General features: G+C 49.9%; 1 protein-coding gene across 1 annotated transcript; it reads right to left on the minus strand.

Moving 5' to 3' along the window:
* Window positions 1-9,335: 9,335 nt before the first annotated feature.
* LOC121757625 lies at window positions 9,336-10,016 on the minus strand. Its single transcript, XM_042153142.1, has one exon. It carries the CDS (start codon window positions 10,014-10,016, stop codon window positions 9,336-9,338), a length of 681 nt encoding a protein of 226 aa, XP_042009076.1.
* Window positions 10,017-16,258: the final 6,242 nt, after the last annotated feature.

Genomic DNA, 16,258 nt, shown 5'->3' on the forward strand with positions numbered 1-16,258 from the left:
ACAATACTTGGCCTTCATGTATCTAGCCCAAAGGAATTTTGCTCCCGGAACCTCCACCAAAGTTTGCTATTGAAGGCCCGGAGGACTTCTTTGGTCTTACGAATGCCGAGACCCCCTTCAGGGGTGGGGAGGCAGATCTGATCCCACCCAATCCAATTTGTCTTTTTTCTCTCTGTTGACGATCCCCAGAAAAATCTGGCCATCTGCTGATCCAATTACTTAAGGGCCCCGGATGTTGGTTCAATGGCCTGGAAAATGTGCAGCGGCACCGCTTCAAGTGTGCTTTGGAGTAGTGTAAGCCTACCTCCAAAGGAGAGGTGTCGATGAGCCCACCCCGAGATTCGTGCAGTAATCTTTTCCCGAAGGAACATAAACATATCTGTACGTTTGACACCACGATAAATAGGAACTCAAAGGTACAAAAATGGGAAAGTACCTCGTGCGAAGCCTCCTTCATTTTGTATAATGTTGGCGCACCCTTCATGTTGTTCGGCAATGTAGAAGTTGCTTTTTGCCAAGTTAATCTGCTGCCCGGAAACCCCGGCATATGTCTCCAAGCAAGTCCGCAGTCGCCTAAGAGGTCCCTCCGCTGCTTGTGTGAATATCACAATGTCATCGGCGTAGGCGAGGTGGCTTATTTCCATGCAGTGGCGAGTAGCTCTAAAAGTCATCTCTTTCTTCCCCAAAATGAGCTTGTCTAATTTTCTTGAGAGGTACTTAGCTGCAATTACGAAAAGTGTCGGAGATATTGGATCTCCCTGTCTGTGGCCGCGGGTGGACTTAAAGAACCCGGAGGGGGCGCCATTGACCAGCACCGAGAACCAACACGAGCCCACACATCTCTCAATCAAAGAGACCCACGGGACCGGGAAACCCATCCGGTGTAGCACTTTCAAAAGGAAGGGCCATTGTACTCGGTCGTGGGCTTTGCCATATCGATTTTTACCGCGCCATTAGGGGCCGGCGCACATCTCGAGAGCTCATGGAACATCTCCTGTGCCAAAAGGACATTATCATTGAGGAGCCGTCCCTTCACAAATCCACTCTGGTTTGGTGAGATAACCATAGGGATGAGCGAAGTCATTCTCTTCAACATTATCTTTGTGATAATCTTGTTGACGACGTTGCACAGGCTAATGGGGCGGTAGTCGCTCCATGACTCCGGCACAAGCTTTTTTGGGATGAGGACAATGCTTGTGGCCGTGACGCTACGTGGGAGGTAGGCACCCCCGAAGAATTGGCCTATAGCCGCCACCACGTCCGGCCCAACCGTCGCCCAACAGGCCTGGTAGAACAAGGCCGTGAAACCATCCGGCCCTGGGGCACTGTCCCCGGAGATGTCAAAAACAGCCTTTTTAACTTCCTCTGCGGATGGAGGGTCGGGGAGAGCAGCCACTTCATCCAAGGGTGGGAGTTGATGGATCCTAAACCCTAAATCAAGGTCTGGCTCGGACAAAGTGAGGGGCCCCGGGGCCAGGAGGTCTTGGAAGAACTCCACCGCCGAACTTCTTATCTCCATTTCGTCCGAGATATCCCGGCGGCCCACATTGATCTTGTGGATGCGCATGCGGATCATTTTTTGTTTGACCCAACTTTGGTATAATTTAGTATTCTTGTCGCCCTCCCCTAGCCATCTTAGGGTAGCCTTTTGTCGCCAGAAGTCCTCCTCCATTTTAAGGAGTCGAATGTACTCGGCAATGCATCTATTGATCTCTGTCCTGTTCTCCGGGGTTGGCCTTTCTTCGAAATCGCTTTGGGCCAGTGCGATTTTCACCTCCATATCCCTGAGGTTGTTATGGATGTTCCCAAAGGTCTCCTTGTTCCACACCTTTAGGATTCTCTTTAGTCGAGCAAGTTTGATTTGGAAATTGAGGAGGCCTTCGGACTCCGTCGGTTGGCTCCAATCTCCCCGAACAAGGTCCTCAAATCCCTCGTGCCTAACCCACATGTTTTGGAACCTGAATGGCCTACCCCCGCTGTTGTTGCTTGTCACTTTGCATCTTACCAACACAGGCCTGTGGTCCGAGGCAATCCGGGGCAGGTTCGTCACCCGAGTAGTTTCCAAGGTTTGTGTCCATCGTTCGTTCACAAGGATTCTATCCAATCTTTCAAAAAGGCCATTCTTGGCCCACGTGAACTCCGACCCATCAAATCCCGGGTCTAGTATCTTGCAGTCCTCAATGGCCTCCGCAAAGTCCACCATTTCAGCTTGGCGGTTTGTGTCACTCCCTACTCTGTCTCGCGGATGGAGAATGGTATTGAAGTCCCCTCCAATCATCCAGGGTGTACCCTCCAAAAGTATAGAGCACTCCCTCAATTCATCCCATAAATGAAGTCGTTCGGTCCTCGTACATTTTGCGTAAATAGCCGAGATACACAAGTGGCTAGCAAGGCGAGGAGATCCAAAGCGGCCGGATAGGGCCTGATCCGTATCTCTCTCGGCCACGAAGCTGGCCCCTTCCTCAACAAACACCCAGATCTTCCCATTTCTATTCGAGCCTTGGAAAGCCAGCCCCAAAGCCTTTGAGAACTTCTCCGGGTTAGGGCTTGTGAGCGGCTTCATTATTGCAAGAAAGTGAATATTATGAGTCTTAATTAATCTTTTAACAACATTTTGGGTAGGCGCGTTAGCAACTCCCCTAACGTTCCAAAACATAAAGTTGACAGACATGATTAATGGGGAGGTATCTTACCCGGTGACCGTGAAAGGTCCCCCTGAAATTCCACCATTCGTAGTCGTTCCTCTCCTAGGCATTCCTCCTCATGCATGAGCATGGGATCTTCCCCATCGGCAAAAGGGATGGTTCGGGGAATCCCCTCTTTATCTCCATCCCCCTCCAGTTCATCATCATCTTCTAAGAAATCTTCATTCTCCATGAGAGAATAGTATTGGTTGGAGCTTAGGACATTTCGGGCTGCTTGGGACCCTCGGCCCCTTGCCGCTCCCCGTGCGCCCCTCTCCAACAAGTGAACACTCCTCGTCGTGAGGGCGTGTACCCGTTCGTGGCTCCATGGAATTCACCACCACGATGGGTAGAGCTAGCAAGCACTCCGACGGTTTTATCGAAGGTTTCTCGGCCATAGGAACTCTCACCACCTTCATGGATGCTTGCAACCGGAGCCAGGTCAAAGTTACCATGCACTTCGCCCATGATGTCCAGACCCGACCACTCCCTCGGCTCGGAGCCATTAGCCGAGGATCCGGCCTTTGGCTGCCCCTTCGACCCTTTGTTTTTCTTTTGATGTTTCCACTCGTTAGTGCTAGCCATTTCCTTTGGTTGTTCCGTTTTGTCCCTTCCCCCTTGACTCTCAAGGTGTGGCTGTCTCGGTGTTACATTATTGTAGTTCCTCTTCGGGGGACGCTCAACATTGCCCGCCGCGTAACACACCTCACTTTTGTGTCCTACATGCCTACATTCCATGCAATATGCCGGGATCTTGTCCCATTTCACTTTTAGCACCGTCTCACGTCCACAAATATCTAGAATGAACTCCTCGGGAGGTGGCTTCGTGATGTCAATCTCAATGAAAATGCGAGCAAACGAAAGTCTCGACTTGTTGGCCGTAGCACGATCCACTTGTATCGGGGTTCCAAGCAATTTACCGATTGCAAAGAGGGCGGCGTGATAAAAAAGGTGGATTGGGAGGCCAATGATGTTGCACCAAACTGCCGCGATCGGGGACTCACAATACGCATCAAAATCCGGGGACCACTTGAAAACCCTCATGGGATGCCGATCAATAAACCACACCGGCGTCCCTTTCGGTCCACTAAGTAATCGGGCATAATCCGCCATATCCTCGAATTGAACAAATATATGCTTAGCATTAATATATTTCCATGTAAAACCTCTATTGAATTTGATATTATCTAATGCCTTTTGAATTTGGTATGAAGTGGGTATAGAGTGGGAGAACTTACCCACAATGGCGTGCCCAATGCTTGAGGCTAGCTTTTGGACTTCCGCTCCGGAGAAGTAGATTGCCGGAATGCCATTGGAAGTAGTCGCAAAGCCAATATTTGGGATGTTATCCGGCTCAAACACTTTCGGCCCTTCGATGTTCGGCGACATCCGAACCATATCCGCCATGCTCTTGGGTGCGCTTGTGTTCCGCGTACCATCTTCATTTCCTTCGGGTCAGGAGTTTCTCAATGAGGCCTTGTGCCGCGTCGCCCAAGCGTTGCCTAGTGGTTCGGCTCCAACCAAGGCTTGCGGTCCACGATGCTCGCACATATCGGCCATCGGCGTGTCATCCTTGGCCGGCCTCCCGTCCGCAACCGAGGCCATGTTCTCGGTCGTCTCGGCAGCCTTGTCGGGGGCCGAGGGCCCTGACGTAGCTCGATGTGGTGTGGCGTCCGGCTGTGGGGGTTGGCTCGGGAGTGGCCGACCACTTTCGAAGGCGTCTCGAATTTTGCGGGTCCGGCCTCGTTCAAGGGGCGGGAAATCCTCTACCGATGGGCCATTTGCTACCGAGGGTGGTTCGGGGGTTGGTCCAGAGGTCCATGGTAGGGCGAGGTTCGGTCCGGCATTTTCGGCTAGGTCCGCCGGCCATTTGTCTCCGAGAAGGGGCTGCGCCACCATGGAGTCTAAAAGGGTGACAAGATGCAAGAGGAGGTTGGTAGGATTTGGTTGCACATGGCCTCCCAAGTCTAGTGCATCACGTGAGTCACCATTGTGGTAAGAGACCAAACCACTTTCCAAAAGTTCTTTTGTTCCCATATCCATTTCAAGAAGTTTGACTCTCTCTTCCTCCATCACTTCTTTTGCTTTTGCAGCAACAAGTACAAGTGTATTGTCGTGACTTGGCTGGATGACCTTTACCCCGTTGGTGGCCGGCCCCTCTCCGGCTATCCGGTCGAAATCTTGATCGGAAAAGTGCGAATTATTAGGAGAGGCTTCACATACCTTGATTGGCTTGTCCAAATCAAGCTCGTCAAAGAGGTCACGTTGCTCGCACGTCTTTGGCTGAATGGTACCCTCGATTTCTCCGTTTGAAGTCGCCGGAAAAATTGCCACTTTGCATTTGGGACTCTCAAGTGGGGCACCTTCCTCCTCTCCAAAATCTATCTTCTTCCGGAGTTGCTTGTCTTCGGGAAGTGGAGACGGGATGAATCTCTTCCGGCCGTTCTCTTTGGTTGGTGGTGCCGGGGTGCTCCTCCGTGACTTAAGTTTAGCTTTGGCCAGCTTCATTGCCGCCTTCTTAGATACGTGCTTCGGGGAAGAAGGCTCCACCGAGCAAAATGTCATGGCTTGGTCCGAGAGGGTTCGCATTTCATCCGGCGGTGGAGGGTCGCTCGGCGGGCCGTCCGACATGGCCGAACCAATGAGGTTACCAAGGGAGGTGGAGCAAGGGTGGCGTTCGAAGGAGGATTGGGGTCGAGAACGAAGTGATGATGGGGTGTGGTGGTGATCGTCGGCGTGGGAGCGACTTGGGCGGAGGAATAAGGCGTTGTAACCGTTGGGGAGGTGGGATTGCTAGAGAGAAGGAGGAGCGTCTCTCTCTAGAATTCTTGGACCCATATTTCACTTCCGATCCCATGCCACTTTGTGCCTTGATTCTTTACCTAAGATATTAAGAATAATCTCTTCCGTAGGGGGCGTAGAGATGTCAATCTCAACGCATATCCTAGCAAAGGAGAGTCGGGATTGGTTAATTGTGGCATGATCGGCTTGTAATGGCTTGCCTAGGAGCTTGCCGATCGCCATGAGGGCCGATTCCTCAAAGAGATGCGCTGGGATTCCCATGATGTTACACCATACAGCAACAATCGGTGACTCGAAAAAAGTATCAAAGTCCGGCGCCCACTTGAACACCCTCATCGGATGTATATCAATAAGCCAATTTGGATTCCCATTGGGGCCATTTAACACCTTAGTATAATCAGCCACTTCTTGGAATTGTATTAAAATGTGCTTAGCATTCAAGTGTTTCCATGTGAAATCACCAACTAGCCCCATTCCCCCAAAGCTTTTTTGAATTTGAAACGTAGATGGGAGCGAGTGGGAGAACTTCCCGACTAAGGCTAATCCTAGTTTCTCCGATAGATATTTCGTTTCTAAATCGGTAAATGAAAGAGATGGGGTACCTTCGTGACAGCCGGCCGTTCCCATAGGCTTGGCCTTGCCGGCATCAAGTGTGATTGGCTTGGCCTTTTGGCTATTGTACAAGGTTGAAGCTCCCTCCACATTCCCCATCCCTCCATGGGAGAATAATTGTTTTGCTTTCTTCCAATCAACCGCTGGCCGGACCAGGTTTTCCGGCGAGGAGTCCGGCGGTGGTGAGTCGGAGCCCTGGTCATCCTTGCCTCCATCTTTGCCGAGATGAGGATGCATAGTACATGGTGGTGATTTTGAATTCAAAATGGCATTTTCCACAAATGCACCAACATTATCTTGCCTATGAAAAGTGGCCTTTGTCTTTTCCTCCTTTTGTGAGTCACATGCACCCACCAAATTACATGCCACCCCATCCTTGACGTGGGGCATGGTACTTGCAATGGTCAGCCGGTTGACCATCTCTTTCTCCATGCTTGATCCTCCAAGATTCCGGCCTGCCGGCGCCGGCGACATTCCGGCCATCTCCTCACCATCGAGCCCTTCCATTCCACTCGTCGGGACGCTCCCTTCCTTGGCCATTTGGGCTAGAGAGCTCAACATATCCCCAAAAAGGGCGAGCTTGTTTTTCGACGTCCCTTTCCTTTCACCATGGCGTTCCGCAACGAGACTATCCACCATTTCAAAGACCATCTTCTTCTTAGCCCGACTAACCTCCGAACCAGATTCAAGGCCGGCTCATTTGAGGGCTTGTCGAGCTTTCTCCGGGTGAGGCGTGCCAACCCTTTTGGTTTTAGACCGTGCAATCGAATGAACGGCGAGGAGAGGGGCTGCATCGTGTGTTCCAAGGCATCGGCATCCTCCTCCGGCAATTCACCGCCGGACTTCACCATGTGTTGGATTCAACAATCACATTACACCTCCATCAAAGGGGAGGGAGAGGGAGTGGACGAATTCTAGAGAGAAGGGAGAGCTTCTCTCTCTATGTTAGCTTATGGATCCATTGATCATTCCAAGTGGGCCAATTACAAGAGCTAGAGCTAAGAAGATAAGGGAGTCCATGTTGCTTTTAGTTGTTGAAATAAAAGCCCAATTACAAGACCATTCTACATTTGGCCAAGTGGTGAATATTATTCAAGTTTGTGGGCAGCCCAAGGCTTGAAGTTTGGAGTCACTACATATCACATTTTGGATGCCCAAATTGATGATACATTATGCATTTTCGTCCAAGTTGGAGCAGCCAAAATGAAGGGTCTATTTTAGTTACATTTTATGTTAAATAAGTGACTTAAGATATCCTAGAGTTACACCAAAGGTTTAGGAGTTACTTTTCTTTTATTATGAGTCATTTTTAAGTGACTTAAGTTGTACTAATGATGTGAGACTTTCAAGAGTCCACTCTAGCCTATAAATAGGCTTGTAAGCATGTCATTTGAAGACACCATTGATCAAATACGAAATAGACTTTGTCTTGTGAGTTGAATTCTCTTTGTAGAGGTTTTCACTTGTTTGGAACTTATCAAGATACTTTGAGCAAGTTCTTGTGGCGTTCAACCATACCGAGGTTCTTGGTTGATCATATAGCCATCGGGTCGAGGTTTTCTAAGCTCTGGAAGTGGATCAAACCAGATTTGCCAGCGGACTCCCTTGATTGATAATCTGGTTTGATCCACTTCCAGAGCTTAGAAAACCTCGACCCGATGGCTATATGATCAGCCAAGAACCTCGGTATGGTTGAACGCCACAAGAACTTGCTCAAAGTATCTTGATAAGTTCCAAACAAGTGAAAACCTCTACAAAGAGAATTCAACTCACAAGACAAAGTCTATTTCGTATTTGATCAATGGTGTCTTCAAATGACATGCTTACAAGCCTATTTATAGGCTAGAATGGACTCATGAAAGTCTCACATCATTAGTACAACTTAAGACACTTAAAAATGACTCATAATAAAAGAAAAGTAACTCCTAAACCTTTGGTGTAACTCTAAGATATCTTAAGTCACTTATTTAACATAAAATGTAACTAAAATAGACCCTTCATTTTGGCTGCTCCAACTTGGACGAAAATGCATCATGTATCATCAATTTGGGCCTCCAAAATGTGATATGTAGTGACTCCAAACTTCAAGCCTTGGGCTGCCCACAAACTTGAATAATATTCACCACTTGGCCCAATGTAGAATGGTCTTGTAATTGGGCTTTTATTTCAACAACTAAAAGCAACATGGACTCCCTTATCTTCTTAGCTCTAGCTCTTGTAATTGGCCCACTTGGAATGATCAATGGATCCATCTTCTTATCCTTGTAGATCAGCTTGGGTGTGTCTCCATCATTCCCTTCTTCTTCAAGAGGATTCGTCCTCGAATCTAATTCACCAACATAAGGAGATAAATCAGAAACATTGAAAGTAGCACTTACATTAAACTCACCAGGTAAGTCTAGTTTTTTTTTTTTCATCAAACACTTTACGGTAGAGGGTTCGTGGGTCCCTCATCCCTATATTTCATAAGAGGTTGAGTACAGATCCTGGCCACACCCAAAAGTGGTGTGCCAACACAAAGATTAGGAGTAGAAAGCGGTCCGGATCCAACAACCCGGACCTCATCATACTCCCTTCCAAAAGACAAAATACAATTGAATAAAAACAAAAGATAAAACACTCCTTCCTTCCTCGGCAACAGTGCTACTCGTGTTCTTCAAACCGAACTCGAATGTTGGGTATTCCCATTTCTTCCATTCTAATGATGTCCTTTAGGGGTCTTGGAGCTGATTGGGCAGAGTAACGAAGGTAGCTTTGCTGGTCCAAGCCCATCTTAACGAGCATATCCGCCGCTTGGTTCCCCTCCCAGGGGATGGATGAGACGCGGATGATGTGCTGTTGCTTGAAGAGGAAGAGCCGCGCCATGACCCGACGGACGTGTGCCGGCCCCCACGTTTTACCATTGAGGAATTTGGCGACTTGCTCAGCATCTGTCTCCATCCATAAGAGCTGCGCTAGCTCGTTCGCAAGCTCAAGTCCACAATGAGCCGCCATGAGTTCAGCCTCCAAAGCTGAGTGGGCATCGAGAGGGGTCGAGAAAGCCGCAAGCAACTTTCCGGTCCAATCACGGACCACTCCTCCCCCTCCTGCTTTATCCAAAGCTTCCATGTATGCCCCATCCTTGTTAACCTTGATCCACAAGCCCTCGGGGGGGTGCCACTTGACCGGCATCACCAATGGTCTCGGTCCCCTTGAGACTGTCTGGCTCGGAACGCTCATTCCCAAATGCACCCCCTTCTAGTGTTTCGGCTTGATGGTCCCATTGGCCATGTTGTTGTGGATAAACATCTGCACTTGCCACACCACGTTGTACGATTTGAATTGGGTTTGCTCATGCCGGCTTCTGTTATGCTCCGCCCAAATGTACCAAAGGATGAGGTACGGAATGACTCGGCAGAGATGTTTTCTATCATCCTGTTGCATCCGGTGTGACCAGACCTCTAATCTATCCGGAATGGTGTCATTTATCCGCAGAGAGGGTGCCGACCCTCCAAACCACCCGTCGAACTCTCGCCATACACAAAATGCACCTCGGCCTTGGATGAAGAGGTGCTGAAGGGATTCAGTGTTAGGGCTCCTAGGGCAGCATTGGCATTTTGAGGCCAGATCGATCTTCCTCCACTGGAGTTTGGAGTCGACCGGGATGCGGTTCGACAAGAGGCGCCAGTTAAAGATTGCAATAGAGTTAGTCAGGCCGGCCCTCCAAATGTCTTCGAGCCCCTGAATCCTTGGTCTATGTGTGCGAATGGTGTCCCATGTTGTTGCTAATGAGAATTCTCCAAGTCTAGAAAGGGACCACCTTGGGATATCCGGTTCCCCAGCAATGACCGGAGTATCTAGGATCTGAGATATTACCTGCTGTGGTAGGCCGGCCTGGTCGTGAAGTTGTTGCTCGGCTTCATTCCGCTCGCCATCCATGAGAAAATCCTCAACCAAGGAGTTGTGGTCGCCCCTATCATCAAAACTTAGGGACCGAATAGTGGCGTCGCCCACCCAAATGTCATCCCAAAAGTAGATTTCTCCTTTGCCCACCACCCATCTAATGTGAGGGTTCGCCTAATGTCTCGCTCGCATGAGTCTTTTCCAAGTTGGGCTATTGTGCCCGGAGGGGTTGGCCGCAAGGGGAGAAGTCTTCGTGCAGTATTTCATCTTCATATATCTAGCCCAAAGTGAACTTTGCTCTCGAAAACGCCACCATAGCTTGATGTTGAAGGCACGGAGCACTTCTTTGGATTTTCGAACCCTGAGCCCCTCTTCGGAAGTCGGGAGGCATATCTGATCCCATCCAATCCAATGTGTTTTCTTTCTCTCATTTGTCGAACCCCAGAAGAACCGAGCCATCTGTTGGTCCAATTGCTTGAGAGCCCCGGAGGTTGGCTCGATAGCTTGGAAGATGTGGAGTGGCACCGCTTCGAGTGTGCTCTTGATGAGAGTAAGCCTTCCTCCAAACGAAAGATGACGGTGCGCCCAGCCCGTAACTCTCGCAGCAATCTTTTCCCAGAGGAACAAAACATGTCTGTACGCTTCACCCCTCGATAGATATGGACCCCAAGATAAAGGAAAGGGAAAGTACCTCGAGAAAATCCACCTTCGGCTTGGATTAGGTCGGCGCATCTCTCGTGTTTCTCGGCAATGTAGAAATTACTTTTTGCGAGGTTGATCTGTTGTCCAGAGATTCCTGCGTATTCATCAAGACATGCTCTGAGCCGTCTCAGCGGGGCTTCCGCCGGTTGAGTGAAAATCACAATATCATCAGCATAGGCATGGTGGCTAACATCCATGGAGCCTCGTGAGGCCTTAAAAGTCATCTCCTTCTTCCCTAGGATTAATTTGTCCAAAGCCCTTGAGAGGTAATCCGCGGCAATCACAAACAGGGCAGGTGAAATAGGGTCACCTTGTCTAAGGCCACGGGATGACTTGAAGAAACCGGAAGGAATTCCATTAATTAGGACCGAGAACCAACATGAGCCCACGCACCTCTCAATCATGGATATCCACCGGGTCGGGAATCCCATCCGGTCCAAAACCTTGATCAGAAGAGGCCACTGAACTCTGTCGTAGGCTTTAGCCATGTCGATCTTGATCGCAACATTGGGGGCCGGGGAGCTTCTCGATAACTCATGGAACATCTCTTGCGCTAGGAGGACGCTATCATTTAGCATCCGCCCTTTCACAAACCCGCTTTGATTTGGAGAGACAACCTGAGGGAGGAGGGGAGTAAGTCTTCTCGTGAGGATTTTGGTTATGATCTTATTAGTGACATTGCACAAGCTAATGGGGCGGTAGTCGCTCCACGAGTCCGGGGCGAGCTTCTTCGGGATAAGCACGATGCTCGTGGCTGTGACGCTTCGGGGGAGGAAGGCCCCCCTAAAAAATTGCTGGATTGCGGCAACAACATCCATCTCAATAGAATCCCAACATGATTGATAAAAGGTGGCAGTGAAGCCATCCGGTCCTGGGGCACTGTCTCCGGAAATGTAAAAAATGGCTCTTTTCACTTCCTCGGCATTTGGTGGATCCGGTAGGGCATCCACCTCGGGTGATGGAGGGAGGCGTTGGATCAAGCTCAGATCCGGCTCCAAGAGCGTGAGAGGCCCTGGGGCAAGGAGGTTTTGGAAGAATTCCACCGCCGAGTTTCTAATCTCCAAGTCATCCGAGAGTTCTCTCCCCCCTACATTAATCTTGTGAATGCGCATCCGTAATCTCTTTTGTTTAACCCAGCTTTGATAGAATTTGGTATTCTTATCGCCTTCCGCTAGCCATCTAAGCATCGCCTTTTGTCGCCAAAAGTCCTCCTCCATCTTGAGGAGCCGGATATACATGGCAATACATCTGTTGACTTCGGCCCTATTCTCTGGGGAGGGCCTCTCCTCAAAGCCCGCTTGGGCAGCCACAATTTTTTCCTCCAAGGCCCGAAGGTTGTCATGAATGTTCCCGAAAACTGCCTTGTTCCACTCCTTAAAGGTTTTCTTTATTCGTGCAAGTTTGATTTGTAGATTAAGAAATCCCTCAGCCCCCGTCGGTTGGCTCCAGTCTTCCCGTACCAGGTTCGCGAAACCCTCATGCCTAGTCCACATGTTTTGGAACCGGAACGGTCTGCCCCCAGAATAGGTGCATGGAGTTTTACACCGGGCCAGAACGGGGCCATGATCCGAAGATACACGTGGCAAGTTAGTCACCCTAGTCGCTTCGAAGAGCTGTGCCCATGGTTCGTTCACCAAAATTCGATCAAGCCTTTCAAACAGGCCATTCTTGGCCCATGTGAAGGATGAGCCATCAAAGCCCGGATCCAGAACTCTGTAGTCTTCAATAGCTTCTGCAAAATCCACCATGTCGGCTTGTCGGTTAGTGTCACTTCCCACCCTATCAAACGTCGAAAGAATGGTGTTGAAGTCTCCCCCAACCATCCAAGGAGTATCTTCGGAAGCCACAGAAATTTCCCTCATTTTGTCCCACAAAAGTACCCTCTCACCCCTTGTGCACTTCGCATATACTGCCGAAATACAAATGTGACCCGTGAGGCGAGGGGACTCAACTCGGCCATGAAGGACCTGCTCCGTGTCACACTCAACACTAAAGCTTGCACCCTCTTCAACAAAAACCCAAATCTTCCCATTTATATTTGAGCCTTGGAAAACCAGCCCCAAAGCCTTGGAGAACTTGTCCGGGTTTGGCGCCGTGAACGGCTCCATTATTGCAAGAAAATTAACATTATGAGACTTAATTAATCTTTTTAAAATGTTTTGGGTGGGCGCGTTCGCGATCCCCCTAACGTTCCAAAACATGAGATTAAATGACATAATTAACAATGGAGTTCGTACCCAGCAGGAGTAACGCCCCCCCCTTGAATTTTGGTGCATTGTTGTTCTTGCTGAGCGTGACTTGACTCGTCCTCCGTGATTAGCATGGAGGGGCCTTCGGCGTAGGTGTTCGGCTGCCGCTCTACCTCAATGCTCTCTATATCATCGAACTCGTCTCCGTCATAGGCTTCATTATCCATGAGTGAATAATATTGGTTCATGCTCATGTGACCTCCCCTTCCACAATCCTCACGATTTTCCATTGAGGATGTTCGGGCCGGGCCCCTCGTACCATGCTTTAACTGGCCAGCCGACCCACTACGCCCATGCACACCCATGCCCTCGGCACTAGGAGAGACGTCCCTTCGGGGATAGTGGAAAGGGAGGAATCCTGTCCGATGCTTGGAAGGAGTCCAGCCTTGTTTTCCTCCTTTCTCTTGTTGCTCACCCTCCTCCGGGTCGATAGGTTCGAGGAGTTTGCCTAGAATGTCCGGCCCCATCCGGTCGACTTCCACGGCATCGCTTACCCTCGAGTCATTGTTGTGTTGATCCCCGGAATTTTTTCCTCTTCTTTGAGATCTCCATTCCTTGCCATTCAAAAAGGTTTTTGGGGTATCTTGTGCCCCTTGCTTTCCATTCTCGTATTGCGGTTGTTTGGGAGGGATGGTGTTGTAGTTTTTCTTGACCGGCCTTTTCGTCTTGCCTACCGCATAACACACGTCACTTTTGTGTCCAACGTGTTTGCACTCCCGACAATAAAATGGGATCTTGTCCCATTTAACTTGTTGCACCATCTCACGGCCGCAAATGTCTAAGATGATCTCCTCGATGGGTGGCTTTGATATGTCAATCTCGACGCAAATGCGGGCGAAGGACAGCCTAGATTTGTTTGCCGTGGCCCGATCGATTTGGATCGGTGTGCCCAATAGTTTTTTTTTTTTTAACCAAACACACCCCTAAGGGCGGAGGGTTGAGGCGGACCCACACCTGTGCATTACCAAAACCATTGGTTACAAACAAACATACACCGAGTCGCCCAAAAGTGACGACTCGCCAAGGCATGACAAATTAGAGAACAACGAGGGCCTCCCTAACAACTAGAGGTGGTCATCTATATACTCTCAAAATCCAATTACCATTTGATACAACCTTTGTATCCCCAACACTTCTGTCCATCACCTAGCTAAGGCCCGCAATAGGGATACCTCCGCTAGGTACATGCCCTCCTGGATCAAGGTCCTCGATGTGGCCCTCTATCTCCCGGTTGGGGCTCCCACATGCGACACTCATGGAGCTAAAGCTCGCATCATTCGCACCCGATGGGACACTCCCAAATGTCACCGTAGCAACATTCTCCTTCAAATGCCAATCATCCACGTGTGGAGCCTTGGTGTGCATATCGCCCTCATGCACTTTTCCTTTCCTCCTCCTCGACACCAATTGGAAGCCATCCTCATCCACATTTGGGTGACTCCTACTAGCCACTCTTGACTTCGACGATCCCGCACCCAATGTACCCTCGATGTACTCCGCGTGATTGTTACAATCTTTGGACATCTCCAACTGTCCAATTGACGATGGAGTGCCATTCGCCTTTGGGTGCCACTCACGGTGGATGATCTTGGCGGCGTAGCTTGAAAGGTTCTCCTTGTATGATGCTCGGCGACCCTTGTCTCTACCCCGAGACTTCCTTCCCGCTGCATGGCAATCCTCTTTCTCATGCCCAACATGTTTACAATTATCACAAAACAATGGAATACGGTCCCATGCCACTTTGTACCTCGAGTCTTTGCCTCGGATATTAAGGATGATCTCTTCCGTCGGGGGAGTAGAGATGTCAATCTCTACGCAAATCCCTGCGAAGGAGAGTCGGCTTTGATGAATTGTGGCATGATCGGCTTGTAGTGGCTTGCCAAGGAGCTTACCGATTGCCAAGAGGGCCGATTCCTCATAGAGATGAGCCGGTATACCTAATATGTTACACCCGGTGTGCCCAATAGTTTGCCAATGGCGTAGAGCGCCGCTTGATCAAAAAGGTGTATAGGAAGCCCAATTAAGTTGCACCAAATTGCCGCGATCGGAGACTCACAATAGGCGTCGAAGTCCGGAGACCACTTGAAAACCCTCATGGGGTGACAATCAATAAACCAAATAGGCGTTCCTTTCGGACCTCCAAGGATCTTTGCATAATCGGCAATATCCTCACATTGAATAAGAATATGTTTAGCATTAAGATACTTCCAAGAAAAGTCTCGGCTCAATTTGATATTTTCAAGCGCCTTTTGAATTTGATGTAAGGCCGGGATAGAGTGAGAGAACTTACCGACGATGGCGTGTCCAAGGCTTGTAGCCAATTTTTGAATCTCCGCGCCCGAGAAGTAGATCGCCGGAACACCATTGGATGTTGTTGCAAATCCGATGTTTTGGATGGACTCCGGGTCAAAAGCTTGCGGACCATCTGTTCGTGTCGTTCCTCGGACCATGTCCGCCATAGAGATTGGCTTCGTGGCTTGTCACACGGAGGGGTCAATGCCGGCTCGATGGCTGCTCCATGCACCTCCTTCTTTGGGCGGGGTCTCGCTCTCGGCCCCATCTTGTTGGCCTCGTAGCATGTTCCCGTTGACACTCGGGGTATTGGCTCCAATCGTCGATCCCACCAAAGTGTCGGTTCTAGTTACCCCAAGGTCGGCGCCATTTGTCCGAGCCTTTGTCCGAACCTCCCCGGTACTTGACTGGCCGGCTTCGAAGTTGTTTCGGAGCTTCCGGGTTCTCCCACGCTCGAGAGGAGGGAAATCATCGATGGGTGGATTGTAGGTAATCATCAAGACGTCCGAGACTTGTTCATTTGGCGAAATGAGGAGGGGTTGAGGGCCCCCCGCCGAGTAGGCGACCTCCGGCTGTTTTTCGGTGAGGAGAGGTTGTGCCGCCATGAGATCCATCGACTCCGCCGCATCCAAGGAAGCAATGAGCATGAGGTTGTCGTGTGTTGGCTGCAAGGGATGTGCAACGGTCAAGTCCTCACGTGAGTGGGTGGGTTGGAAAGGGACCAAGTCTCTTTCTAAAAGTGGTTTTGTACTTGTATCCATTTGAGGTAATTTGACTTTCTCTCCATCCAAGGACATGTGGGCATCACATGGGAGTGTCTTGTCCGTTTGTGTTGGTCGTGGGGGTACCCCGGAGTTTAGAGGCTTTGAGTTTCCTCTTCAAGCTCGGTGATTTAGGGAAGGAGTCCTCCCCCGACCGGAAGATCATTTGCTGGTCCGTGATGAGCTGGGGAGCCTCGGAGTCCGGCTCGGGGTCCGGAGGATGGTCCGGCATGGAGATGACACCAAAAGCTCGACTCGCGTCGATGATGAGTGG

This window comes from Salvia splendens, chromosome 12 (genome assembly GCF_004379255.2).
Source record: "Salvia splendens isolate huo1 chromosome 12, SspV2, whole genome shotgun sequence".
Classification (NCBI taxonomy): Eukaryota; Viridiplantae; Streptophyta; class Magnoliopsida; order Lamiales; family Lamiaceae; genus Salvia; species Salvia splendens.